A 26,974-nucleotide genomic window follows, 5' to 3' on the forward strand; every position below is an offset into this window, starting at 1 on the left:
GGGGCTCGAGGAGGGGGGGGAGCCCAAAAACCACGCTCCGAAGGGTGCCAGCGAGGAGGGTTTTTGGGGGGGCTCGGTGCAGGCGCAGCCCGCGGCGATGTGCCCAGCAGCGGGGTTTTCGTCCTGAGGCCGAGAGGTAAGGCTGCTCCTGCTGCGGGACGCTCTGCCTGGCTTGGCAGCTCGGTTCTGGGATTTTTGAGGGCAGAACGGGACTGGTTTTACTGGGAGGCTGCTGGAAACGGTGCTGGTGGCCGTGTGGGATCTCTGCCAGCGCCGCTCTCCGAGCCTCGCGTCCTCCTAGCGCCGCTCTCAGGCGTGCCCGGTGCTGGCGTCTCGCGGGGCTCCGGAGCTGGAGCCGAATTCCAGCCCCGTGGCATCCACCGAGGTGAGGACTCCCCGCACCCTGCTCACCAGATCCAGAAATCCCCTGGAAATCTTGGCAGCGACCTGGTTTTGGTGCCCCGGGTCCCCCTGGCCTGCGGAGCCTCCGCGTGGCGCTGGGCTTGGAAAACAAGGAGCCCAAATGGCCGCGGGGCTCCTGTGCACCCCAAAACCCAAAAAAGGAGCTGGGAAGGGGGTGTCCCTGCCCTACAGCCCCTGGCTCGCACCCGGAGCTGCCTCGGGAGGAGCCCAGCGGCCGCGCTTTGTGCCCCCAGGTGCGTGCCACCTCCTGGCACCGCTCCCCGGCGCGCGGCGCAAAGGTCCGGGTGCCACCCGAGGGTGGAAACCGAGCGCCCTCCCCGCTCCCATCTGCACCCCGAGGCGCAGGGGGGACTTTTTTGGTTTGTTTTGTGATTTTTTTTTTTGGCACAGCTCCGGGATGGCGTGGGCAGAGCTTCCCAAACCTCCGGGCTGCTTCTGGCAGACGGGGGATTAAACGCACCGGGGGGCGTCCGTGGCTCACGGGTGCCTCTGGAGCAGGAGCAGTTTGTTCCCCATTTTTGGGGGGAATTCCAGCCTTTCTGGGTCTGGCGGGGCAGGGTTTGCCCCAAGGGGGCATCGCCTGGGCTCCGGTGGTGCCGGTGAAGGACCAGGGGTGGTGGGGAGCAGAGGGTGGCATGGGCCACCAGTGCCCAGGGTGGTCCTCGGTGCCCAGGAGGGGGGAAAAAGGCTTTGGAGGATGGGGAAACTGAGGCACGGGGCGTCAATCCTCGCCGCTCTGCCTCGGGGTTGCCCCGCTCCTGCCCGTGGTGCAACCCCTCCGCGGTAACTCCCAGCCCTGTGCGCCCCCAGCTCCTGCAGGAAGGACCCTGGGAGCCCCAAAGGAGCAGCCTGGACCCCCGGAGGGCCCCCCCAGACTGCTCCTGGCCCCCAAAAACTTACAGAGCCGGAGGGCAGCTCCGTGCCGAGGGCACCCGCAACCCCTCACCGAGCCAGGGCGGGTGGTGGAGAAAGGGGAGGAACAGGAGGTGAAGCTGAACTTGGGGGGGTGCCCCCTGGGAATTGGGGTGCTCCGGTGCCGGGCGGTGCAGTATCCGCAGCGGTGCAGGGCAAAGGGTTAACAGCCCGAGGAGCTGATTTGCCAAGTGGTTCCTGGTTTATTCAGTGTGCGAAAGAGGCAGGGACAGGGGAGGGGAGCTCCGGGTGGGGAGCGGGGAGCAGGGCTGGTACCCGCCCGGCATCGCCCACCGCCACCACCACCAGGTCCCATGGGGCCACCCCACGGCACCGCCGACAGGTACGTCCCCAGCACCCTGGGGGGGTGCCCTGGGGGGGAAAACCAGAGCTGGGGGTGACGCGGGGGCCACCCCCACCCCGCTCCTGGGCCCTGTGGCACCCGTCCCCTTTGTCCTCCCAGCCCCGTGCTGGTGCCTCCCCTCCTCTTCTCCCCGTGCCGCGGCTGCACCCATGGGAGCGCAGGGATGAGACCCCCAAATCCCCGCTGCCAGAGCCCCCCCCGTGGTGCCAGGAGGACGCCGATGCAAAGCTCGGTGTCGGGACCTTGGAGCCTGCTGCCTGTCCTCAGTTTCCCCATCCCGCAGCGGTGGCTGGAGTGAGGGTCCCTTGGGTGCCCCGGGACAAGGCGCTGGTGGTCGGTGGTCACCGGTGCCGGGGAACCTCCCGGAGAGCAAAACCTGCTGGCACGCGGCTCCTTCACCTGCTGCGTGCTCCCACGGGTCCCCAACCGAGGACGAGCCCCTCTGCGTCCCCACGGCGGGGATTTGGGGCTGGAGCAGGCGTTGGGAGCAGGTTTGCTTCTTGCTTCCTCCCCTGCGAGCCCTGACTGCGACCTGGCCCCGGCTGGGTGCAAAGGGCCGGGGGAGATGCCTGGAGGCGCAGGCTGGGTGCGCTGTGGCGCAGGATTCCCTCCTGCCCTGCTGGCACTCGGGGAAAAATCCTTGTCCCCAGTACCCAGGGGACGGAGGAGCCGGGTGCGTGCCCCGCCGCGATGAGCACCGAGCCGAGGGGTTGGGTGTGGGGCAGCCCCCCCAAAATCCCCATCCCTGATGGAGGGGGACCTGTGGAGGAGCTGACCCCTCGCCGGCACACCGAGCAGTGCCGGTGCCGTGCCGGTGAGAGGCTGCCCACGGTGTCCCCGTGCCGACGGGGTGCACATGGGGCTGGGGGGGTTCATGGTGGTGCAGGCGGTGGCAGCTGATGCCCGAGGGTTGCTCTCAGGGTTGGGTTTTCCCCCCCTTTTCCATCGCTTTGGGGGACGCGAGGTTCCCCCCAGGCTCCTGCCAGCCCCTGTGCAGGAGGTTGGGCTCGCGCCGCGAGGTCCCCGGCTGCTTTTTACCCAAAAGCAAGAAGTTTTGGGACTTTCTGGGCGCTTTTCCGGGCACCGACACCTTCACAAAGCCCGCCAGGCCATAAATCACCCGGTGGCCTCTGGGTCGAGCCCTGCTCAGGGGTGGCAGCAGTGCCACCAGCGCCGGTCCCACCAGGTCCCTTTTGGGACGTGCCCTCACCATGGGTGCTGGGGACGCTCTCCCCATCCAGGGCTCAGCCTCTGCTAATTGCCGTGTTAATTGCCAGCCGAGGGCACAGCTCGGGGGTGCTCCGGCTCTGCCTGTTCTCGCCACGAGGCTGCGCCGGGAGCAGAGCCGGGCAGGAGCAGTTCTTGGTTTATTCCTTGATCCTTCTGGGTTTCTCAAAGCCCCTCGCTCGGGCAGGTCCCATCCCGGGCAGCCCGCGGGGCAGGTGACGGGCAGACACGGAGGGAAGTTTTGTTATCTGCTGACGGGGCTGGGAATGGAAAAACAGGAAAGCGCCTGAGCTCATCCCATTTCCCTGCCTGGCCTGAGTGGGGCCGGCCAGGGGCAGAGCTGCCTGCGGGGCCAGGGCGCAGCGGGGTGAGTCGGGGATGGGGGCGGCCGTGCAGCCCGGGACCCCCCCAGACCCTCTGTGCCCGCTGCTGTTGGGGTTTTGGGGAGCTGGGCAGGGGTGGGTGGCACGGGTTGGAGCTCTGGGTTTGGGGTGCTTGTAGGGTTTGGAGCCTGGGGGGTGCCGATGGCTCCGTGACCCCAATGGCACCGCGGGTCCCATCCTGGGACCGGCCCCAGCAAACGCAGGGACCGGGTGCTGGTGGCAAATCCCCGGCCCCAAACACCTGCAAAGCCCCCAAGCGCCCTCCCCACGGGGAAACAGCTCCCAGGGGATGCGCTGAGCCCCGCAGGGGTGAAATTTGGGGGGGGGGTTCTGGGGCGCAGCAAAGCACGCAGGTGCGCGGGCTGCATCCTGCGGTGGCTGCTGGTGTTGGGGAGGGGGACAAGGGGTCGGCCCCCCCCCGAGCTGAGCCGTGGTGGAGAGGAGCTCTCATCCCAGCCAAATTCCTGGGCGCTTAATGAGTAACCGGCGGCTCCTGCGAGCCAGGGCAAACACAGCCGGGGGCCGTCCGGGGGCACCCGCGCAGCCCCCAGGCTGTGTTCATGCAGGGCTGGGGGGGTCGAGGGGGACCGGGGGGGGCCAGGAGCCCTCCCCATCGTTCTGTGGGGTCGGGGGCCCCGCACGGTGCTTGGGGCCGGGATGTGCAGCTCCTCTTTATGGCCACCATCGGCTTCACGGTCTGCTTGGAGCAGCCTGCGGGGTGCTTGTGGGGTCGGAGGGGCCTGATGGGGTCTGCAGAGCTCAGCTGGGACCACCCCAAGCTCGCCCCGTGCCCCACAACGGGGCCGGGCTGTCCGCATCCATCCCTGACACCTCCGCTCCTCCATCCCACAGCGCCCGGCTCCGGCACTGAGCGGGGCATGGACGGCCCCGAAATCTTCCTGGGCCCCTGCGAGGGAGCCCTCTGCGGGGTCCCGGGCCAGAAGCGCCGCTGCATGTCGGCCCTGGAGCCCGTCACTGTGCCCAGCCCCAAATCCGAGGCCAGCTGGGGCGAGGAGGAGGAGGAGGAGGAGGAAGATGAAGAGGATGAAGAGCGGTCCCGGGGGGTGCCGCTGCGGCGAGCCTGTGCCCTGCGGACCTCGATGCGCAGCCGGGACCCGTTCCGACGGCACAGCTGGGAGCCGGGCAAGGAGCTGCGCGGGGTCCCCGGCTACGACCAGCTCAGGTAGCGGCGCCCCCACCCCGTGACCCCAAACCAGCCCCCGCGCCCCCCTCGCTGGTGCTCGGGATCCTCCGTGCAGCACCCCCGGCACACCCCCTGCCCCGGCGTGGCACCGAGCAAGGCTCGCCCCATGGATATGGGGCTCATGGCACCGATGCCACGGCTGCCCCGCTCCGGTGCCCCCCACCCTGGGGTGCCGCAGCTCAGGGTGCCCCTCTCCCCCCCACAGCGTGAGCCTCAAGGGGCTGAGCCCCGACGACATCGACTCCAGCACGGAGCAGCTGGACGGGCTGGGGAGGCGCCGGTGGGACCCCCGGAGAGCCCCCCTCATCCACAGCACCGAGTCCCTGCTGTCCCTGGACGAGGAGGACGAGGCCGATCTGCAGCGGGCGCAGGTAGGAGATGCTGCTGCTCTTCCTCCTCCTCTTCCTCCTCCTCTTCCTCCTCCTCCTGCCACCCCAGGGTGCAGCACCCACCTCCCCCTGCAGCTGGCAGCACGGGGCCGAGGCCGGGGGACCCCAAGAACCGCGGTGGATGGAGGCAGCCCAGCAGAGCCCCTGCCCCGGGTGCCTTCTCCATCACCCCAGGGCTGGGCTGCGTTATTTTTTTTGGGGGGGGGGGGAGCTTCATTTTGGGGAGGGGGAAATTAAAGCTCTGTGAGCCCAGGGAGCGCCCGGTGCACGGGGACCCCGCTGGCACCACAAAGGGCAACGAGCGCCCTGCGCCCAGGGACTGGGGTCGGTGATCCCAGTGATCCCAGTGATCCCAGTGATCCCAGTGGTCCCGGTGGTCCCGGTGGTCCCGGTGATGCCAACCCCGTGCCTGCTGGCAGGAGGACGCGCGGAGGCTTCAGGTGTACGGGGCCAGGAGCGCCGGCGGCTGCGCCCTCGCCAAATCCGCGTCCCTCAGCGTCATCGACAGCTTCCCCCCCGCCGTGGGTGAGTGCCAGCGCCCGCGGGGATGGGTGGGGGTTTTGGGGCGACGGGACCCCCGCCCCTCCTTTAATTCGGGCCCCCTCTCTTGCAGAAATTTCCCCCTTCGCCTCCCAGCAGAGCCTGGCCAACGGGTGAGTTTTGGGGGCGCAGGGGGGCGCAGGGGGGTGTGGGCGGTGTCCCCCAGCACCCGGCCCCTTTTTGGGGTGCCCCCAAAGCGGCACCGATCCTGCACCCTGCCGGTGGGGTCCTGGCACACAGGATGGGGGGCACCAGGAGCAGAATCCTCCCCCCGGGATGGAGGGGACGGTGCCCCCCCCCCGGCGCTGTCCCCACCCGGCCTCGAGGCGCTTTGTGCCCGTGGGGCCCCGCGGCCCCAGCGCCTGTCACAGCCCATTCCCGTCCTCATTAGGGCAGGACGCGGGGGGGGGTCAGGGCATGGGGCTGGCGGGGAGCCACACGGGGACAGGGACGGGGACGGGGACAGGGAGAGGTCAGCTGGGGAGCAGGGGGGGTGCTGAGCCTCCCCCTGCTTTTTTCGGAGGGGGCACCTCACCCCCCACCAAGCGTGGACGGGACCGAGGTCAGCTTCGCTGCAGGCAACGCACAACGGGGCCGTGTGGGTCACCCCAAAACCACGGGGACATCCCCATAGCCATGGGGCTGCCCCAAATTGGACCTCGTGGGGCAGGCGATGCCATGGGGTGGCCGAGCAGGGGACGCAGGCACCGTCCCGTGCCATCACCCCGGGGGTCCCCGCGTGCCCCCCGTGCGGGGTTGGCTCAGCGGGGAGGGAACAGAAGGGCTCTGTGCCGGGTCCAGCTGCGATGGAGCAGCCACCCTGGAGAAGCCGGGGGGCCGCGGCGCCTCGGCTCGCTCCTCCCTACTTCCTGGCCCGCGGACGCCCGGGGACAGAGGGGGATTTGTGCGCCTGATCCCGCTCCTCCTGCAGCTTCGGTGCCGGGAGCTGCGGGCAGCTGGCGGCCTCAGGCGAGCCGGGGAGCCGGGAAGGGAGCCCCCTGGGCCGGACCCTCAGCTTCATCTGGAGGATGACGGGGAAGACGAAGGTAAGGGGGAAGGGGATGAAGGGGAGAGGAAGGGTTGGGGAGGGGGGCGGGGGGAGCATCCGTGGCCGGGACCCCTCGAGCCGGGCACTCGAGGCCGCGGGGAGGTGGTGGGGTGTGGGGTGATCCCCAAAATGCTGCGTGGGGGTTGGGGGTGGGACGGGGGCTCGTTCCGGGCTCTGCGGCTGCGACGCTGGCGGCTGCCCTTTGGGGATGCTGTGCCTCAGTTTCCCCTTTTTGCTTGAGGTCATCCTCGGCTGCTTTCCGGGCCTTTGGGGTCCGGAGAGGGGAAAAGCTCCGTGTACGCCCAGCGCGGTGCCTGGGCGAGTCCTGGGGCGCTCGCTCTGCCCCCCCAAAACCTCCCCCAACTTTTGGTGGGCATCTGGGACACTTCCCCTTCCCCAAAACCCAGCGGGAGGTGAAACAGGAGCGGGGCTGCGCTCGTGGAGCTGCACCAGCGGGGCAGGTACCGGGCACCGGGGATGCGATTTCGGTGCCTGCGCCACCGCCCCCGTCCCGGCCACCCCCGATGTCCCCAGGGACCAGCTGGCACCATCATGGTTTTGATGGGCGTGATGGTGACGGGGACATGGAGGGCTGTGGGTGTGCCCGTGGGTGCAAGGGGGGGGCACTGCGCAAAGCCGCTCGCCCCTCGCAGCAGCCCCGGGGGTGCCGGTGCCATCGGCTGCTCCTCGTCCCGCTGTGCCGGGGACACTTTGGTGACCCGTGGCCGTGCTCTGCGGGTACCCCGGGTGCTGTGGGGTGGGGACGGGGGCGCGCTGCGGGCGGCGGGGCCGAGGAAATGAGGCTTTTCCTGGCGGCGGGCGCTTGTTTGCGCGCTGAGCTCTCCGCCCGCGCGCCCTCCCCCGGGCTCCTCCGCCGCATCCGAGCGGTTTCCTGCAGCCGCTCATTCATCTGGGCCCGTTTTCTCCCAGCTGCTTTCCAGTAAATGTCCGGGAACATTAAACCAGGAGTGTGCAGGGCCCTGGTGGGACACCCCCTCCGTGCCTCAGTTTCCCTTTTCCCACCCCTAGCAGCAGCGACAAGATCCTAGCCCCGTGGTTGAGGTGCCCCGGGGGGCACCGGGGGGCGCGCAGGAGCCTCCCCGCGCCCCTTTTGCTGGAGCTGCTTTTTGGGAGAGGCGTCCCCAGCCCCCGGGGATGGGAGCTCGGGGGAAACTGAGGCACGGCGCTGCACCCAGCAGCTTGGGGGGGGAGGGGGGGGCGATGGCTTTTTGCTCCCCTCCCCAACCCTTCTGGGGCCGAACCCCACCCGGTCCCCAGAGGCGCGGGGCTTTGCCGTGACGCGAGCCCATTAATCCTACCGGCCCCCCCCAGCCCTCCCCAGACAGAGGATTAGCAGCCAGCTGTGAACATCACCCAGGGCCCGGCCATCCCCATGCTGGCAGCCCCCCAAATCCCCCCCCCTCCTCGGCTCCCTGTGCCCCCCAAACCCCGCAGCCGTCCCCGTTCCGCCCCGCTCGGCAGCTGGCCGTGACGCTGCGAACGAACGGCTTGAAATGGGCGTTTGGGATTTTTTTTGTTGTTTTTTTTTTGTATTATTATAATTATTTTTTTTTTGGCAGGGAGGGCAGAAAAGAGGCCGTGGCCGCTCGCGCCGGCCTGGCAGAGTTTTGTTGTGAAAGCGGGGAGGGGACGGGGCCGGAGCCCTTCGCGCAGGGATTGCATCAGGCGCTGCACCGGGAGCGGGGCCGAGCTCCCACCCCCCCGCATCGCTCCCCAAGCCCCCCCTCCAAAAAAAAAAGGGCTGCCGGTGCCTTTTCACCCCCCCTTGACCCCCTCCAAGCCTGCTCCTCGGGGACTTTCCCAGCAGGTGGATGGGAAGTCCTGGCTTTCCCAGAAGGGGAAGGGGAGGCTCGGTGAAGGGAAGGGGTTTGGTGGCGCTTTGGCACCGGTCCCGATGCCTCTGGGGGCACGTCCCTTTTTTTTGGGGGGTGACATGGTGACATGTCCATGCCTGGGGGGGTGACACGTCCCCACCAGCCCCTTGAGTGACCCGGGGTGATGGAGATGCAGCGGGGGTGCGAGGCAGAGCCACCCCCAGGGGGACAGCGGGGACACCGCGGGTATCAGGGTTGCATTTGCAGAGCCCCTCCGCCTCCTGCGTGCCCCCGCGGGGACAAAGGGACACGCAGGGGGCTTTGTCCCAGCCCCCCCCTCCAGGACTGGGGTTGGTGGCACGGGGTGCTGCGGGGTGTCCCCCTGGGGGGTGCTGGTGGCCGAGGGGGGGGGGACAAAATCAGGTGGCGGTGACGGAGCCGTGGCCGCAGGGGGACACGGGGGTCCCTTGGGACACCGCGGGGACAGGAGGAGGGGGCTGAGCACAGGACGTGGGTGCCACCGTCAAGGGGGAAATCCAAAAGAGGGGACCCCGAGGGGTCCCCGTGAGGCAGCCAGGGGTCGTCTGGAGGGGGTCGCGAGGGGTTTGGCGAAGCCGGGCGCCGGTCGGGCCGCGGCCGTCGAGGGCGGCGAGGCGGCGGAGGGGAGGGCCGGCTCTGAGCTATTTCAGGAAGGAAAAATAATCAGGCGCCGGGGCCGGGCTCGCCGCTGCCCGCGGGCCTGGCTCTGCCTCTTCCCGCGGAGCTGCAGCCATGTACGGCCGTCCCGCCGCGAGGGTGAGGCACGGCTGGGGGGGGCACGGCCGGGTGGGGGGCTCGGGGAGGCTGCGGGGACCCCGCTTGGAAAGCCCTCGATGCCATGGGGCACGATCCGGCTGGTGGTGGTGGTTTTGGGGCGTATGGTGATGGTTTAGGGGGGCATGGTGATGGTTTGGGGGCACGGTGATGGTCGGGGGGCACGGTGATTTTTGGGGGGCACGGCAAGGGGGGGCCCCCATCTGGAGCAGTCCCATGCACCCGCGATGCCGTGGGGGCTTCGTCGATGCCCGGCTGTGGTTTTGGCGAGGGGATGGTTGCGACCTCACCAGGGACCCCGTGGTTCCGAGGGGGGGTCCCCGCTCTACCACCCCATCTCCCCCCCTTCCCGGCTTCTTTACGGCTCCGTCCCACTCGGCCTCCGCTTCCCCCTCGCCACGCGGGGCCCTCTCCCCCCACGTGATGCTCGCGGCGCCGCGGGGCTTTCCAGCACCCGGATCCGGCCCGAGTGCACCGGGACGGGGCGGAGGGGGGCGGTTTGGGGGCGCTGAGCCCTCTCCATGCACCACCGGAGCCTCCCCACCGGCCACATCCTGCCCCGTTGGGGCGGTGGGGGGAAGCCCGGTGCTCCCCTGGGTAGCCGGCCGCCCCTTCGCCGTTTCCTTCCGTCGGTTTTTGGGGAGGCGCGGGGCTGAGGCAGGGTCCGTGCTGCCAGAACGGGGCGAAAGCGGGCTGAGATTTGGGGGAATTTGCCAGCAAACGCCACCACGAACGCTGCCCCGACGCTGCCCCGGTGCAGGGGGGGGGAAAGCAGAAGGAGGCTTGGGCCACAGGAGGAGGAAATGAGAAATTCGGAACCGGGCTGGGGGTTAAGGGAGGCCCACGGCCTCCCCACGCCCGGGTGCTTTCTGGTGGCACGAGGCTCTGGTGGCCTCCTCGCCGCCGCCTGGCACGGGTTTCGTGCCGCTCCCCGGCCGCGAGATTTCATCCAAGCCCGGCCTCGGCAGCGGGAGGCCGCCGGGAGCGAGCCCACCCGGGGGGGGAGCAACGTCTGCAGCTGCCTCGACAAAGCGCTGAAGGACGGAGCGGTTAATTACCGGAGAGGTTAATTAAGAGAGAGGCCGTCGCTCGCCAGCCGGGAGCGCTGAAGTTTGGGCTCCGTTTCCACCTCCCCAGGGGCATCACCCCAGAACCCAGGACCCGAATTGGGGAGCAGGAGCGGCCCCAAGGGATTTTTTCCCCACTGCGGGGCCGTAGCACGGGGCCAGGCGGCCCCTCGGCCTCGCCAAACAATCCCCCTCTGTTGGTGCCGCGGAGGAAACCCCTGTTTACATGGCCTCGCCGTGGGGGAAAGCAAAGCTTTTCTTTGCTCCCTCGCTGCCAACATTTTCCCCCGGAGCTGAGCGAGGGCAGCGCGCGGCGGCTCCAGCGCAAACGTTTGCCCCCGACGCCCACCCGGGGGCTCAGATGGGATGCGGTGGGGGTGGCAGCAACCCCCTGGCTGGCTCCAGCGCCTGTGTTTTGTTTTTTTTTTATTATTATTTATTTTTTTGGTTACTGATTAAGCCCAAAGCTGCTGGCGCTGCCTTACGGCTCGAGGCACGGCCTCCGCTCCTCTTGGTGAGCGTCGAGTGCCGCGGGCTGGGATGCGCCGGCGAGGGGCCACTTGTCTCCATGGCGAGCCCCCAGGGCTGCGTGGGGACAGCGGGGGGCTGAGCGCCCCAAAATCCTTTGGGAGGATTTCGGAAAGCGGAGTGGCATGAAGTGAACCCGAAACTGCATGAAGTTAACCCAAAACTGCACGAAGTGGCTGGCCGGAGCGAGCGGTGCCCGGTGGAAAGTGCCACCGCTCACCCAATTTAACCCCTTGGGGCCACGGTGCCTGGCACAGCCCAGCTTTTTAGGGCTCCATAGGGAGCGTGGCACCAGCCCCCAGGGCTGTGTGCACCTCGGAGCCATCCCGATGCCTCCCACCCCCATGCCTCCCATCCCCGTGCCTCCTTCGCCCCGGGAAACGCGGCCGCGTTATCTCTGGGGCAGAGCTGTGCAAATCTTGGGGGGGAGCTGCACAAATCCCCGGGGAGCTGCACAGATCCCGGCCCCAGTTAATGATCAACCAGGCCGGGGCCACCGGGAGCTCTGCGCCTGCGTCGCCCCTCCGAGGGGGGGGGGACGATTTCCACGGGGATAAAGTGTCCCTGGCGGGTGGCGAGGTCCTGGCAGCGAGCTGGGGTCAGGGGGCTTCAGTAAAGCCCCAAATGAGCCCCGTGCCCCCCCTGCCTCCAGGCTCGGCAGCACCCCAGAGCTGCGTTGGGTCAGCTTCTCCCGCTGGGGCCCTGTCTGAAGTTGGTGTTTTAAGGGGAAAAAGCAGAATTTCACCAAAATGCGTCCCCAGCCGGACTTCCTGAGCTCTTGGCACCGCTGCGCATCACCGCCCTGTGTGCCGGCGGTGCTTGGTGGGACCCGGCTCCTGCCAAAAACTGGGTGGGGGGATGAGATGTGTGCCCCAGGAGTGAAGGGGTGGGAGCTGCGCCCCCGGCTTTTGGGGCTTTTCTCCCTTGGGGAGAGCGCGGCGAGCCTGGCTGGAACCGGGGGCACCGGGGGCTTCGTCGCTGAGTACCCAAGTTGGAACAGACCCACAAGGACCATTGGGTCCGATGCTTGGATCCCCATAAAACTGCCCCAAAATGGTGTGCTCGGTGCCCCCGTGGACTTTTTCTGTCCAATTTGGGCTCCGAGGCCGGGCCGGGGGCTCCGGCATCACCCAGCAAGGGTGCACTCCCTGGAGCTGTGGGACTGCCCAAGGGCCCTTGCAGAGAGCCAGAGCTGGGTAGGGGAAACTGAGGCACGAGAGCTGAGCCCGGCCAAACCCCGGGGCACCGCTCCGGAGTGACTCCGGAGTGACTCCGCTTGGCACCGCCACCACCCCCTATCCCTGTGCGTGCGCCCTGGGGGGACCCCCGGCTCTTAACAAAGACCCCGGGGGCTGCACGAGGCCGGCACCGGCGGCACCGGAGGGGCCCTCCCCGCGCCGGGGCCGCCCCCCGGGAGGGAGGAGCCCGGTGGAGGCCGGAGGCCGCCGGGGGGGGGCACGGGGGGCGGGGGGGACCGGGAGGGTCCCGGCCATGTCCCGCATCCAGGCGCTGGCCCGGGCGAGGAGCGAGCGCAGCAAGGAGAGCGCGGCCAAGGTTTGGGGTTTTTTTGGGGATGGGGGGGGTCCGGAAGGGGTTTGGGGAAAGGGGCGGGGGTGGGATTTGGGTTCTCAGCTCGTGGTCGGTGTCGTCCCGTCCCCCCCCCCGCCCGCCCACCCCCTCTTGGGGGCTCGCGGAGGTTGGCTCTGCCCTTCCCCGCCCAGCTGCGCGCGTGGTGGGGTGGGGGGGGGAAGTTTCGAGCGCCGCTGCTTTGCGAGGGGGGAGCCCAGGAGCCTGCCCGGGTGAGTCGGGGGCTGGGGGGGGGCTCCGAGGTGCGGTTCCCATGGTGGTGGTGGGGGGGGGAATTTTTAAAGAGGGGGAGGGCTTTGTGTCCCTGTGTCCCGCGTGGGGTTGGGATGCGCGGGGAGTACCCAAATCCTGCCCCGGTGCGCGGCGTGGGCAGGGGGAACAATGAGACCCCCCCCCAACTACACCGACACCGGGGTGGGGGGGCAACTCCAACTGCCCCCCCCCCGACCCCCAAAACCTCGGGGGCGCCGTTTTGGCAGCGTGGAAAGCTCCGGTCCCCGGCCGCATTGTCCGCGCCGCGACGGAGACAAAGCCCGGCGGGGGGGGGGGGGGGGCGGGGGGAGAGAGAAAGGTTCCCGGGGGGGGGAAACTGAGGCACGAGGCGCCGGCCCCCCCCAGGGAACGCTTCCCCGGCCGCGGGGGGGGGGGGACACACAGGGACAGCAGGGCTCCGGAGCGCATTTGGCAATCGCTGGCGTGGCGAAACGGTGGCTGGGGGGGGGCCGGAGGGGGGCAGCTGGTGCCTGGGCTTGGCAGGGCTTTGTGTGCCTGGGGGGGGGCCAAGCGAGCGTGCGAGGCTCCGCTCCCCCCCTCTTCCTCCCGTGCCTCAGTTTACCCCCATGCAAATATTGGGGGGGGGGGAGCGGTTTTTTGGGGAGCTCCCCAGGGCGCGTGGCGGGGACGGGGCGGGCACCGGGTGGCCGGGGCTGAGTTTGGCCGCGTCTTTTTGTTCACCCCCGGGGGGGTCCCGGCAATGAGGGGAGGGGGGGGCTTAGCTCTAGGAGGGCTCATCCCTGGGGGGCTCATCCCCGGGGGTTTCATCCCCCACCCCCCCAAAAAAAAAGGCGTTCTCCGGGGTCCGGTGTCGGGGGGAAGTGGTTGTTGGTTCCTGCGCACGCAGGCACGGGGGGGGCGGGGGGGGACGGGACGGTTTCTGTTTGAAAGCAGTTTCTTCAAAGCCCGCCTCGCCCCACCCAGGGCCTCCGGTGACCCCCCCCCTTTCCCTAAACCCCCCCCTCCCATACACACCCCCCCCCGTGACGGATCCCAGGCGCTTGGAGAGGAGCCACCGGCCCCGGCTGGGCGCTGCTTGTGGGCTGCTGCCGCCAGCTGTCACCCCCCCAGCAAAGGGGGGGGGCCCTCCCGAGGGTTTGGGGGGGGCAGCACCCACTCATGGCCCCCCTGTCCAATTTGGCTGGGGTGCGCCGGGTGGGATGCGCAGCCCGGAGGGGTCCCCAGCTCCCCACTACTTTTGGGGTGACTCCCAGCCGGGCACCCCCCCCGCCCCCCCCCGCCCTGCTACTGTACCCTGAGTCCCCAAAATGGAGTGGGGGGGGTGTCCGGCACCAGGTCTGAGCCCCCTCCCCAAAATAAAACCCCGCGGCTTCGCTCCCAGCCAGGAAACCTGAGACGGCTGCGCCTCGGGGGGGGGTAAATTTGGGGCTATAACGGGGCTTTTGTGCGCATGGCTGGGTTGGGGGGGGGGCTTGGGACCCCTCCCTCTGTGGTGTCGGAGCCGTTTGGGCTCCGTGTGGTTTGGAGGCATCTTTTGTTGCGGAGCCGGGAAGAAGCCGGCTTTGTTCGGAGCACCGGGGGGGGCACGGCCCCCCCCAGCCCCCCCAGGGACCCGAGCCACATTTGGGGGGGTCAGAGCCGTCCTGGCAGCTGGAGCCCCCTCCTCCTGTTTTGTCCCGTCCTGCCTCGGGAAGGCGACTTTTGGGGACTTCTCCGTGGGATGGTCGGGGGGGGGCTGCAGCTGGGGACCCCCCCCCTCGTCCCCCTTCATTTTGGGGCAGGTCGGTGCTCCCCAAATGCGCATCCTCAGGGTGGGGGCCCCGCGTGGCTCTCAGCACCCATCCTGGTGATGAAGATGAGGAGGAGGAGGAGGAGGAGAAGCTGCGCCGAGCCGCGAAACGTGGCCGGGGGCTGCTCCGCATGGCTGGATGTGGGGGGGGGGGGATTTTTTTTTTTTTTTTTTTTTTTTTTTGGCATATTTGGGGCAAAAAGGCAGGGGGCGGAGGCAGCTGGGGTTGTCAGCGCGCTGCAGCCTCCCCCGGTCTGGTTGGAGTTACCAAGCTACGGAGGCAGCGCAGGAAGAGCACGGAGCTATCTTGGGCCGAGCCCCGCTCCGTGCCAGCATAAATAAAACCCCCCCGTGGGCGTTGCACCGCCGGCGCTGCCCTAAAAAAAAAAAAAAAAAAAAAAAAAACCCAAAGCTCTGCTCCTAGCACAGCGACTTCCCACCCACCCGCCAGCTCCGGGGGGTTTTTGGTGGCCGGGGACCCTCCGAAATTCAGGTCCGGAGGCGTCCGAGCGCGTCCCCTTTGTTCCAACGCCCAGCTCCTCCCTGCCCGTTTTGGGGGGGCTGCCACCTTCCCCCCCCCCGCCCCGTCCCGCTGGGGTTTTGGTGCTGTGCCCGTCCCAAATGCACCCTCGGTGTTTGGGGTTTCGGCTGCCCACTGGGTTTGGGGGCAGGAAGAAGGGAGCTGGGGGCGTTTGGGGGCATCCGAAATTCGGCTGGGGGGTGCGCCCGTGCTGCTCAGCCCGGGGGCGGTGGCGGGTGGTGGCTTCTTGTCCCCGTCCCCCCCCCCCCTCCCCGGTTATTTATAGCTCACATCCGGCCCCCTCCGACGTCCCCTGGGTGGGGACCCCACTCCTGCAGCGGGGCATCCCGTTTGGGCAGCCCCCCAGCCCCAAAATGAGCGCCCCAAAATGAGTCCCCGGCCGGATGCCTCTTGCTGTCCCTGTCCCCACCGTGCCAGCCCCCCCCCCGGGACGGGGACAGGGACAGGGACCCCTCTGTGTTCCCCTGCAGTGCCCTGCACAAAGGCTCCGTTCATCCCACACGGGGCCGACAGCACCAGGCGCACCCCCTGCCCTGCTGTGGGTTTGGGGCCACTACCCCCAAACCCCCCCTTTTTTACCCCAGCGCCGTTGGCATAAAGAAAAAAAATAAAAAAATAATAATAAAAAAAAAAAACAGTGATCCACCCCCAAAATATCACCGGGGCATCCGGAAACGACGCTTTTAGGATGGTTTTAGGGCTTGGCCCCGGCCACGTGGACCCTGTGGGGTCACGCCACGACCCTGCTGCCCACGGGGGTCCCGGGATCCGGTTGTGGGGCTGGGGGCGCAGCCGGGGCCGGTGCTGGGGGGCAGCCCCCGGCGTCCCGCTGGGGTAACGGCGGCGGCAGGAAGAGAAATCGCCTCCCTCCTTTGTCTCCCGGCTGTTTTGTTTCCTGCGGTTGGGGCCGGGACGCAGGAACTGCGGGGCCTTTCCTCCCCCCGGCTCCGAGCAGCCTTCCCTTTAAAGAAGGAGGAAGAAAGAAAAAAAAAAAAAGGATTAAAAAAAAAAGTGAAAAGCCAAACAAACAACAAAAAAAAAACAACACAACGGGAACAATCACGGCACAGAGCGCGGGGCAGATGTTGTGGCCACGGGGGCTGCGGGGCCGGGATGTGCTGCTGCTCCTGTGCCCCCTTCCCGGAGGAAAGGGACCCGGAGAGACCCCTCCGCGGGGAGCGGGTGAGCGCCGAAGCCCCCCCCCCCACCACCCCGGGCTCCCTCGCTGCCTCCGGACTAACCACGGCCCCCCCACCCCGTGCCACACGGGAGCAGGGGCTACGTCCCCCCCCCCAGCATCCTCTAACAGTCCCCGGGGAGGGGATGGGGATGTTCTGCCCGTGCCTCCGGTCCTCCTCGCCTCCCTCCCGTCTTGCTCAGCCTCCCTTGTCCTGGGGGGGGGGGTCTTTGCCTCTTGGACCCCCCCCCAGTCCTAGGGAGCCTCCTGTGTGCGCGCTGTGACCGCCGCTGGCACCTCTCCATCGGGACGGCTGCGCTGGACACGGGGAGGGGGTGTCAGTGGGGTGCAGACCCCTTGCTTCTCACCCCCCCATCACCCCCTCGGTGCCAGCTCGGTTTCACAAATCTGCTGCCCCCCCCCCCCCCCCCCAGATTTTGGGGGGCCGGCTCGGCCAGGGCGCGCTCCACGGGCACCCCGGTGCCAGGCACGGCCGGGGCTGGGTGCGCACAAAGCCGGCTCTGTGCCGGCACGGCCGGGCTGCTGGGGGGCAGCGCCTTCTAACTGGGGGGGTGGGTATCGAGGTGGGGGTGTTGTGGGGGGGCACCCTGAGGCCCCCCGCATGTTTGGGGCCGGGGCAGCATGCAGCAGCTGCTCAGGAAGCCGCAGCTCCCTTCCCTTTTTGGAGAGGCCAAAACCGCAGCAAGCCGCGGGCGGCCGCGGTGGCACCGGGGTCCCCCGGGTAGGACCCCCCCCCTGCAGAGCAGGAGGGGCACAAGTGGCCCCCGAAGCCCTATTTTGGGGCTAAATGGTGAAAAACACACACTTTGGCTAACGGGTGAGGGTGTGCAGGGCTGCCCAGCGCCACCACGGCTCCCCGGCGATGCTCCACGACCCCGTGGGTGCAGGGGAGCGGCCCCCCGCCCGCCGCGGCCCCCGCCGCTCATCCCCATTGGGGCTGGCAACTGCGGTGCCGGGGGGGTTGGGGGGGAACGGGACGACGTGTGCTGGGGCGGGGGGGGGGGATTTCTCCCGCAGCCTCCCGGTTGTCATGGTTATGGGATGATGGGAAGCACGGGAGAGCCGAGCGAGCGGGGTGGCTTTTCGGCACCCGCCTGCTCCCCGCCGGGGCTGCGGCAGCGCCCGGCAATGGGGGACCCCCCGGGCCGGGGGGCGACGGGGGAAAACGGGGTCCCGCGCGTGTCCCCCAGCCTGGCCACCACCAGCAGAAGCAGCCCGAGGGAGCGGGGGGCTGCTGCTGCTGCCGCCGTGCCGGGGGGTGCCGGGCGCCCACCGTGCCGCAGCCCCGCCGTCACGCGCCCCCCGCGTCTCCCCGGGCAGAGCAAGGAGAAGGAGAAGATGAAGGAGGGCAAGGAGAAGGACGCGCGCTACACCAACGGCCACCTCTTCACCACCATCACCGTCTCGGGGATGACCATGTGCTTCGCCTGCAACAAGAGCATCACGGCCAAGGAGGCTCTCATCTGCCCCAGTGAGTGCCCGCCTGGGGTTGCGGGGTTTTGGGTGGGCGCAGGACTCCCCCAGTTGCCCCCAGTCCGGCTGTCGGGGCTCGTACTGGGAGCTGCGGCTTGGGCTGCGCGCCCGCGGTTGCTGCCACCCACTCTGTGCCGCAGGACGGGGCAGGCTGCCGGCTCGGGGGCTATTTTGGGGATGCTCGATCGCAGTGTGGGGGCGTGGGGGGGTCCTTCCATGGGCAGGCAGAACCCCACAGACCCCACTCCCAGCCCCACGGTGCCCCCGGGGTGCGGGCAGGGGATGCGGAGAGGCAACGGGTGCCAGCCCTGGCGAGAAAATCCCGCTCCTGGGCATACCCAACACCGTTCCCCTTCCTTTTGGGGGGGTGCGGGGGGGCTCCTCGGCACCCCAGGGTGCCTCATCCTGCTGGGTGCTGCAGGCTGTGGGTCGGGGGTGCCGCGGGGGCTCAGCTGCTGCCAGCAGCTGCGGTTCCTCGCTCCGGCCACCGCTGCCCAGCAGCAGCTGGCGGGGGGCCCCCACTGCAGCTGCGCCCATCGCTCCCAAGATGAGCGCCGGGGGGGTCCCCATAGCCTGGGGGGGTTGGAGGAGCAAGGAAGGTGCCCCCCCCCTCCATGAGCTTTTTGGGTGCTGCGCCTCCATCTCGCCCCGTCCCGCAGCTTGCAACGTCACCATCCACAACCGCTGCAAGGACACGCTGCCCAACTGCACCAAGGTCAAGCAGAAGGTGAGCACCCACTGGGGGGGCACCCACCGTGGGGGGGGGACAAATGGGGGACACCACTGACGCCTCTGCTGCCCCCCCCTGCAGCAACAGAAAGCGGCGCTGCTGAAGAACAGCTCGGCGCTGCAGTCGGTCTCGCTGCGCAACAAGAGTGAGTGGGGGGGACGTGACGTGTCCTGGGGGCGGGGGGGTTGAGGGAGGGGGGGGGGGACACGCGGGGACAGCTCCTCCCCGCCAGCTCCGGGCCACCCCGATGATGATCCCGCTCCCAGCCCTGGGGACACCCCCCCAAGGGCGCAATGGGGGTGGGGGAGCCCGATATGGGGGTGTCCCCGGGGTGGTGGGGGTGCTGCATGTGGGATGGGGTGGGTGGGAGAAGCTTGGGGGTGGGGGGTGGTGCTGAACCCCCGTGTCCCTCCCCCAAGCTGCCATCCGGGAGCGCCCCAACTCGGCCATCTACCCCTCGGAGAGCTTCCGCCAGACGCTGCTGGGCCCCCGCCGCGGCCGCCCCTCGCTCTCCCTCTCCAAAAGCGTCTCCACCACCAACATCGCGGGGTAAGCAGGGCGAAAAGGGGGGGGGGCGGGGAGGTCGGGGGGGCATCCCCGGGGGTGTCACCTCCCTGCTGTGTCCCATCCCCCCCCCAGGACGCTGAACGATGAGTCTCCCCTGGGGATTCGGCGCATCCTGTCCCAGTCCACCGACTCCCTCAACATGCGCAACCGCACGCTCTCCGTCGAGTCGCTCATCGACGAAGGTGGGGACCCCCCCCAAAGAGGGGAAAAAAAGGACACGGGACCCCCCCGGTGACACCCAAATAATGCCCCCCCCGGTCCTCGCAGGCCCCGACGTGATCCTCAACCAGCTGCTGAGCGACTTCGAGACGGACGAGAAGGATTTCGAGGCGGACTCGTGGAGCCTGGCCGTGGACAACAGCTTCCTGCAGCAGCACAAGATGGATGTGATGAAGCGCCAGGACGTCATCTACGGTGAGAGGGGACAGGGCATGGGGACAAAATGGGGCTCTGGGGGTGGGGAAGGGGGTTCCAGAGTCCGGGACCCCCGGGGGTGGGCAGAAGTGGGAGATGTGGGGACAGAGCGGGGGGCGCGGGCTGTGGGGTGGCACAGGGATGGGGACACGGGGACGGGTTGGAGATGTGGGGATGGGGACACAGAGCTGGGGGGGGACACAAGGGCAAGGTGAGGGACAGGGACAGGGCAGAGGTGCAGGGATGAGGGGACAGGGAAAGGGACAGGAGGGTCGGGTGGACACGCGAGGGATGCAGAAATGGGGGCGGCGGGGGCACGGCAGGGGACCCGGGTGGGTGGCAGAGGTGTGGGAAGGGGGGCGCGGAGATGGGGGCGCAGGGACAAGGCTGGGGACATGGGGACAGGCTGGGGACGCAGGGACAAGGCTGCGGAGATGGGGGCAGAGCGGGGGGCACCGGGGGGGCACCGGGGGCAGAGCGGGGGGCACCGGGATGCCGTGGCTCTGCCCTCTTCTCACCCCCCCACCCCGCTGCCCCACGGCAGAGCTGATCCAGACGGAGATCCACCACGTGCGCACGCTGAAGATCATGGGCAGCGTGTTCCGCAGGGCCATGCTGGAGGAGCTGCAGCTGGACCCGGGCACGGTGCAGAAAATTTTCCCCTGCGTGGACGAACTCAGCCAAATCCACGAGCGTTTCCTGGCCCAGCTCCTGGAGCGCCGCCGCGACTCGCTGGCCCAGGACAGCAACAAGAACTTCGTCATCAACCGCCTGGGGGACATCCTCGTGGGCCAGGTTGGGTGATGTCGGGGGGTCCCCCGGGGCCGGGTGGTGCTGTGCCAGTGCCAAGGGGGGGGGGGGCTCAGCCCGCTGAGGTTCCCTCCCTGTGTGCCCCCCCCCCAGTTCTCGGGCAGCAGCGCGGAGCAGATGAAGAAAGCCTACTCGGAGTTCTGCAGCAGGCACACCAAGGCGGTGAAGGAGTACAAGGACCTGCTCGCCCGCGACAAGCGCTTCCAGCACTTCGTCCGGGTGAGGACGCGTCCCCACGCGGCTGCCAAGGCACAGGGGTCCCCCCCCGGGGTGCTGGGGGCAGGGTACCGGGGACCCCCCCTCTAGTTCTGGGCTCTGTGCCCATGGAGAGGTGGTGGGGCAGGTGGGAGAGCCGGTCAGCATCCCCCCACCACCCCCGTGCCTCAGTTTCCCTCCCTCTCCGGTGCCTGCACCACCGTGGCGGTGAGCCCTTGGGGGGGCTGGATGCAGCTCACGGCGTGCCCCCCCTTTGCCTTTCTCCCCCATCCCCCAGAGGATGGCACGGTCCCCGCTGCTCCGGCGCCACGGCGTGCCCGAGTGCATCCTGCTGGTGACGCAGCGGATCACCAAGTACCCGGTGCTCATCGAGCGCATCCTGAAAAACTCCAAAGGTACCGGGGGTGGGGGGCGGCAAGGGCACGGGCGGGGTCCTCATTCACACAACGGGGAGAGGGGTCTCCAAATTTTCCCCTTGCCCCCTCCTGCACGCACCCAGACAACGAGGGCGATTTGGCCGACCTGTCCCGGGCGCTGACGCTGGTGAAGGAGCTGATTTCGGGGGTCAACGAGGAGGTGCACGCCTGCGAGATGAACGCGCGGCTCTGGGACGTTTACCGGCGCGTGGACGGGCGCGCCAAGGCGCCGCTGCAGTGGGAGAGCCGCGCCGGCCTCTTCGGCAGGGACGAGCTCCTGCGGCGCAAACTGGTGCACAGCGGCTGCATGCTCTGGAAAACGGCGGCCGGGCGCTTCAAAGGTGGGCTGGGGGGGCTGGGGGGGGATGCAGGGGATGTGGGGAGGTGGAGGGGTGTGGGGGTGGTTGGGGAGGGGTGGGGATGGGGATGGGATTGGGATGGGGATGGGATGGGGATAGGGGCAGGGTACAAGGGGATGGAGCTGTTGGGGGACGTGGGGTGCCAGGGGATGGGTGACCAGGGGGTGGGGATTTTGGGGGTTGGGGAGCAGGGTGCCAAGGGCTTGGGGTGCTGGGGAGCAGGGGGAGCAGGGGATGGGGGGATGGGGGTCTGGGAATGGGGTACCAGGGGCAGGAGATGCTGGGGAGCAGGGGGTCGGGGGTCCTGGGGAGCAGGGTGCCAGGGTGCTGGAAGCCAACCCTGGCTGTAACAGTGCCTGGGGGGTGGGGGGGGTTGGGGGGCACCCCTCACCCTCCCTGCTCCTCCCCCCCCCAGACATCCTGGTGCTGCTGATGACCGACGTCCTCATCTTCCTGCAAGAGAAGGACCAGAAGTACACCTTCCCCATGCTGGTGAGCCGCGAGAGCCCCCCTTACACCCCCCCAAAAACCCCTCTCCCTGCCTGCAGCAGCACCGCTGGCACCCCCCCGGGACGGTGACACCCCCCCTTATCCCCGTTATCCCCCCCCCCCCAGGACAAGCCGGCCGTCATCTCGCTGCAAAACCTGATCGTGCGCGACATCGCCAACCAGGAGAAGGGCATGTTCCTGATCAGCGCCGCGCCGCCCGAGATGTACGAGGTGCACGCCGCCTCCCGCGACGACCGCAACAACTGGATGAAGCTCATCCAGCAGGCGGTCAGCCTGTGAGTGCCCCCCCCCGGCCCCGACACTTCTAGGGGGTGGGGGGGGGTCTCCAAGGTTGGGGTCCCCAAGGGGGTCCCCGTGGCCGTGGGGTGCGCGGCGGGGATGGGATGGGGTGACCGTGCTGGGGGCTGCGGAAGGATGAGGATCCTGGGGGTGGGTTGGGGGGGTGCGGTGGGTTACGGGGGGGGGGTGCTCTGACCCTCTGACCGCCCCCCATCACCCTTGCAGCTGCCCCAGCCGCCAGGACTTCCCGCTGATTGAGACCGAGATCGAGGCGTCCATGCGCAAGCTGAAAGGTGGGGGCGGTGGGGGTGGCGTGTCCCCGTGTCCCCACGTCCCCATATCCCCGTCCCCGTGTCCCCACGTCCCCAGATCCCCACCCCTGTGTCCCCATGTCCTCATATCCCCAACCCCATCTCTTCGTGTCCCCATCCCCGTGTCCCCCCATTGCCATATCCCCATCCCCTTGTTCCCATCCTCATGTCCCCATGCCCCACGTCCCCATATTCCCATCCCTGTGTCCCCATATCCCCAAATCTGTGTCCTCGTGTCCACATGTCCTGGTGTCCCCACATCCCTATATCCCTATCCCTGTGTCCCCACCCTCATGTCCCCATGTCCTGAGGTCCCCAACTCCCCATCCCCATGTCCCCACATCCCCATATCCCCATCCCCTTGTCACCATCCTGGTGTCCCAGTGTCCTCATGTCCCCATGTCCCCATATCCCCATACCCATCTCCTCATGTCCCCATATCCTTGTCCCCATCTCCCCATGTCCCCATCTCCCCATGTCCCCATCTCCCCATCCCCATCTCCCCATCCCCATGTCCCCATCCTGGTGTCCCTGTGTCCCCATCCCCATCCCCGTGCCCCCCCCCTCACCCCCTCCCCTTTTTCCCCGCAGACCGCATCCTGCAGCACGACCGTAAGATCGCGGCGCTGCTGGAGGAGAAGGTGGGGCTGTTCGCCGACATGCTGGCACTGACGGGGGGCTGCGAGGAACCCTCGCCCACCCTGGCCCCGCGCGCCCTCTTCCGCTCCGACTCTGGCGAGGGCTTGCGGGGGGAGCGCCTGCTGCAGGACGCCATCCGTGAAGGTGCTTTTTTTGGGTGGGGGGGGACACCCCAACCCCGCAGCCCCCCACCCCGGGAGCTCACAGCCTCGGTGCTTGGGGAAACTGAGGCACGGGGAGGGGTCCCCGAGGGTGCTCACGGCGCGTGTCCCCGCAGTGGAGAACCTGAAGGAGATGTTGGCGGGCGCCGGGCGCGAGCGGGACCAGAACCACCTCGCCGAGGCCGAGAGCTGCCCCAGCCCCGGCGCGAGCAGTAAGGATTTGGGGGGGTGTTTGGGGGGGGCTGATCCAGCCCCAGGACCCCCCCACCCACCCCATCCATCCTCACCCCTCTCTGTCCCCGCAGACGGTGACGCCGGCAACTTCAACGGCGCCCCGGAGTTCTGCAGGGCGGACTCGGACGCAGGGCAGCGGGTGAGTGCTGGGGGTAGGGGGGGGCACATTTTGGGAGGGGGGGGGCACATTTTGGGAGGGGGGGGTGTCCCCATGCCGGGACCACCCTGAGGTGACCACTCTGCTCCTCCTGCAGGACGGGAACGGCAACCAGCTCCTGCAGCGGGCACCCCAGGAGGTAAGACGTGGAGGGGGGGGGTGACCCCATGATGCGAGCGTGCCTCAGTTTCCCCCCCCCCCCAAAAAAAAAAACCCTCCCACGTTTGCTGAGCGCTCCCTCTGCCCGCAGGAGGTGAACCAGCGGCTGATGAACCTCTACACCCTGCTGCACGGCCTCCAGGTGGGCGCACGGGGAACGAGGGCGCACGGGGAACGAGGGCGCACCGGGGTGGCACGGCGGGGGGGACCATCCGCCTGACCCCCCCACCCCCCCAAAAAAATAAAAAAAATAAAAAAAAACAACTCTCCCCGCAGGCGGTGGTGAGCCAGCAGGACACGCTGCTGGAGCTGCGGCTGCAGGAGGGCGCCGAGCGGCGCGAGAAGGCACCGGTGGCACCGGTGACCCCGGTGGTGGCACCGGCGGTGGCACCGGTGGCACCGGGCGAAAGACCCAGCTCGGAGCTGGCGCTGCTGCAACGGCAGCACGCCCTGCTGCAGGAGGAGCTGGCCCGCTGCCGGCAGCTGTGCCACGAGCGGGCGCAGGAGGCGGCGGGGCTGGAGGGGCGGCTGCGGGGCAGCGAGCAGGAGCGGGCACGGCTGGAGCGCGAGCGGGACGAGGCGCAGCGGCAGCTGGCGGCGGTGCTGCGCCAGGAGGGGGGCGGCGGCACGCGGGGGCGGCGCGGCACAGACCCCCGCCGCAGGAGCTTGCCGGCGGGAGACGCGCTGTATCTCAGCTTCACCCCCCCGCAGGTAGGTTTTTATTGGTTTTGGGGTTTTTTAATATTTGTTTAATTTTATTTATTTGGGGAGGTGGCGCTCGCGCATGGCACGGGTGTGCCAGCGACACGCTCTATCTCTGCTTCACCCCCCCCACTGGTACAGGATGGGATTTTATTAATTTATTTATTTTATTTATTATTTTATTATTTTATTTTATTTATTTATTTACTTATTATTTTATTTATTTACTTACTTATTATTTTATTTATTTACTTACTTATTCATTTATTTGGGAGGTGGCGCTCACGCATGGCACAGGTGCGCCGGCGACACACTCTAGCTCGGCTTCACCCCCCCCGCTGGTACGGGATGGGATTTTATTATTTTATTATTTTATTATTTTACTTATTATTTTATTTATTTACTTACTTATTATTTTATTATTTTATTTATTTACTTATTCATTTATTTGGGGGGTGGCGCTCACGCATGGCACGGGTGTGCCGGCGACACACTCTAGCTCAGCTTCACCCCCCCACAGGTAAGGGAAGGGACTTAATATTTATTTATTTAATTATTTTTTAATTTTTATTTTTTATTTTATTTATTTATTCATTTTATTTATTTATTATTATTTTATTTATTTATTTATTTATTTATTTGGGGGGTGGCGCTCACGCATGGCACAGGTGTGCCGGCAGTGCGCTCCGTCTGAGCCGCACCCCCCTGGAGGTGAGGGAAGGGACTTTTTTATTATTTTATTAATTTATTATTTTATTATTTCATTTATTTTTTATTTTATTTTATTTTATTTTATTTTATTTTATTTTATTTTATTTTATTTTATTTTATTTTATTTTATTTTATTTTATTTTATCCATTTCTCCGTTCATTTTGGGAAGGGGGGGTCGCTTCTCACGCATGCCCACCCGTGCGCCCAGCCTCACCTCGCGGGGGTGTCCGGGGGCTTGCGGCTGAGACACCCCCTCCCTGTCCCCCCCCCCCCCACAAACACATCCCCTGCAGCACCTGAGCCACGGCAGCAGCCCCCCCGGCCTCTCCTTCCAGCACCACCATGCTTTCGCCACGTGCCCCCGGGACGAGCTGGATTACCGGGGAGAGCCCCCCCGGCTGCGGGAGGGTGAGGACGCGCTGGAGGCGCTGCTGGAGGACGAGGGTTTGGGCAGCCGCCGCTCCCCCCCCGCCAGCCCCCGAGGTGGGTCCCCCAAATCCTGGCCACCCCCCCCCCCAAAAAAAAAAAAAAAAAAAAAAAAAAGCTGTGGGGAGGGGGCGAATTTCAATTTGGGGGGGGGGGGTTGTGGATGTCCCACGGGTCTGGGGTCCCATCCTGAGTGGGGCTGGGGGGTGCTGATGGTGGGGGGGTGCTGATGGTGGGGGGGTGCTGATGTGATGGTGGGGGGGTGCTGACGTTGTGCCCCCCCCCCCCAGATTTCCTGAGGATGCAAGACATTCCCGAGGAGGTGGAGAGCAGCCAGGAGCTGAAGGAGGGCGACGGGGGCTCCTCGGACAGTTAGGGACCAGCCCCATGCCCCCCCCTGCCCCCCCCCCCCAAAAAAAAAAAAATCCTTCCTGCAGCAGCCCCCCCAAGCATCCAGCTGCTGGGGAGGGGGGAAAGGGGGTCCAGCCCCCCCCCCTTTTGGGGAGGTGCTCATCCTACAGGAGCCTTATGGGTCAACGGGGTTTGGGGTCGCCCCCCCCCCTCCATCCTACAAGCTAGTGGGGGGGGGGGGCAGTGTTTTGGGGCTGATTTTTTCCCCCCCCCCTCTGATTAATTTATTTATTTTGTCTTATTGGGGTGGGAGGAGGCAGCTCGGGGGGGGGGGGCAGGGCTGGGGCTGGGGGCTGCAAACTCACTCCCAGTGCCCCCCCCCCCCCCGCAAAAAAAAAAGGGCCGGCAATTCCCAAATTGACCCCGTGTTGGGGAGTGTGGGGGGGTCCCAGTATGTCCCAGTGCATCCCAGTGCAGGGCAGGATCCATCCCCACTGTGAGTGGTGCTGGGACGGCGGTGACGTCCCCGGGGGGGCGAGCCTGAGGCCCCCCCCCACCCCAAAACTCCAGGTTTGGTGTCGGTTTTGGGGGGGGGGGGGGCCCGCACCCAACGCCAGAAGCGGCCGCCGTCGGTCCTCCTCCCTCGCTGTAACTGAAAAACAAAAAAAAAAGGAAAAAAAATAGAAAAAAGGAAAATAATTAAAAAAAAGAATAAAATAAAAACCCGTTTGGAGCCAAACTGTGCGCGGGGGGCTCTGGGATGGGTGGGGGGGGAGCAGCGGTGCCCCCCAGCCCCAAAAAAAAACCCCAAATGGGTGCGGGGAGGTGGCGAGGGCTGAGCCCGGAGGGTGCGCACCCAACGCGCCCACACCACGCCCAGTGCACCCAGTACAACCCAGTACACCCACACGCCGCACCCAGCACCTCCCGGCCTCGCTGCGGGACGGCGGCCTCGGTTTTGGGGACCCCCCCGTTTTGGGGACCCCCCCGTTTTGGGGGTGCAGCCCCCATGAAGCGCGTCTTCTCCTGCTCCAGCTCGCCCGCGGCGGTGAGTTGGGGGCACCGGGGGGGTCCTGGGGTTGGGGACCCCCCCCCCAGGCACCCAGCAGGAGGTGGGGGGGGGTCGGGGTCCCGTTACTGGGGTGCTTTGGGGGAGCTGGGGGGGGTCCCATGGGGCACGGGGGGGGTTCAGGGGTCCCCTGCCAGCCCCATGGAGAGGTCACCCCACTACGGGTCCCCTAAATCTTGACCCCAAACCTGGTCCCG

General features: G+C 67.4%; 1 protein-coding gene across 2 annotated transcripts; it reads left to right on the forward strand.

Moving 5' to 3' along the window:
• Nucleotides 1-1,555: 1,555 nt before the first annotated feature.
• ARHGEF2 (Rho/Rac guanine nucleotide exchange factor 2) lies at nucleotides 1,556-26,092 on the forward strand. 2 transcript variants are annotated; one of them, XR_011804970.1, is made up of 23 exons: nucleotides 1,556-1,678; nucleotides 4,162-4,492; nucleotides 4,719-4,884; nucleotides 5,322-5,427; nucleotides 5,516-5,555; nucleotides 6,374-6,488; nucleotides 17,403-17,553; nucleotides 18,215-18,282; nucleotides 18,367-18,430; nucleotides 18,705-18,834; nucleotides 18,925-19,034; nucleotides 19,120-19,266; nucleotides 19,811-20,061; nucleotides 20,170-20,295; nucleotides 20,570-20,687; nucleotides 20,792-21,049; nucleotides 21,483-21,559; nucleotides 21,683-21,852; nucleotides 22,082-22,149; nucleotides 22,759-23,179; nucleotides 23,273-23,340; nucleotides 23,456-23,497; nucleotides 23,609-23,647. XR_011804970.1 is itself a non-coding variant. In XM_072027899.1 (22 exons), exons 1-22 carry the CDS (start codon nucleotides 12,225-12,227, stop codon nucleotides 25,731-25,733), a joined length of 2,991 nt encoding a protein of 996 aa, XP_071884000.1. In that variant the 5' UTR covers nucleotides 12,131-12,224; the 3' UTR covers nucleotides 25,734-26,092. The 2 variants fall into 2 exon arrangements, 1 of the variants encoding a protein (XP_071884000.1); XM_072027899.1 differs by lacking the exons at nucleotides 1,556-1,678; nucleotides 4,162-4,492; nucleotides 4,719-4,884; ... (1 more) ...; nucleotides 5,516-5,555; nucleotides 6,374-6,488 and adding exons at nucleotides 12,131-12,287; nucleotides 23,794-24,228; nucleotides 25,225-25,414; nucleotides 25,648-26,092 and having other exon boundaries at nucleotides 22,759-22,950; nucleotides 23,084-23,117; nucleotides 23,181-23,340; nucleotides 23,609-23,659.
• The last annotated feature ends 882 nt before the right edge of the window (nucleotides 26,093-26,974 follow it).

This window comes from Anas platyrhynchos, chromosome 26, assembly GCF_047663525.1.
Source record: "Anas platyrhynchos isolate ZD024472 breed Pekin duck chromosome 26, IASCAAS_PekinDuck_T2T, whole genome shotgun sequence".
Lineage (NCBI taxonomy): Eukaryota > Metazoa > Chordata > Aves > Anseriformes > Anatidae > Anas > Anas platyrhynchos.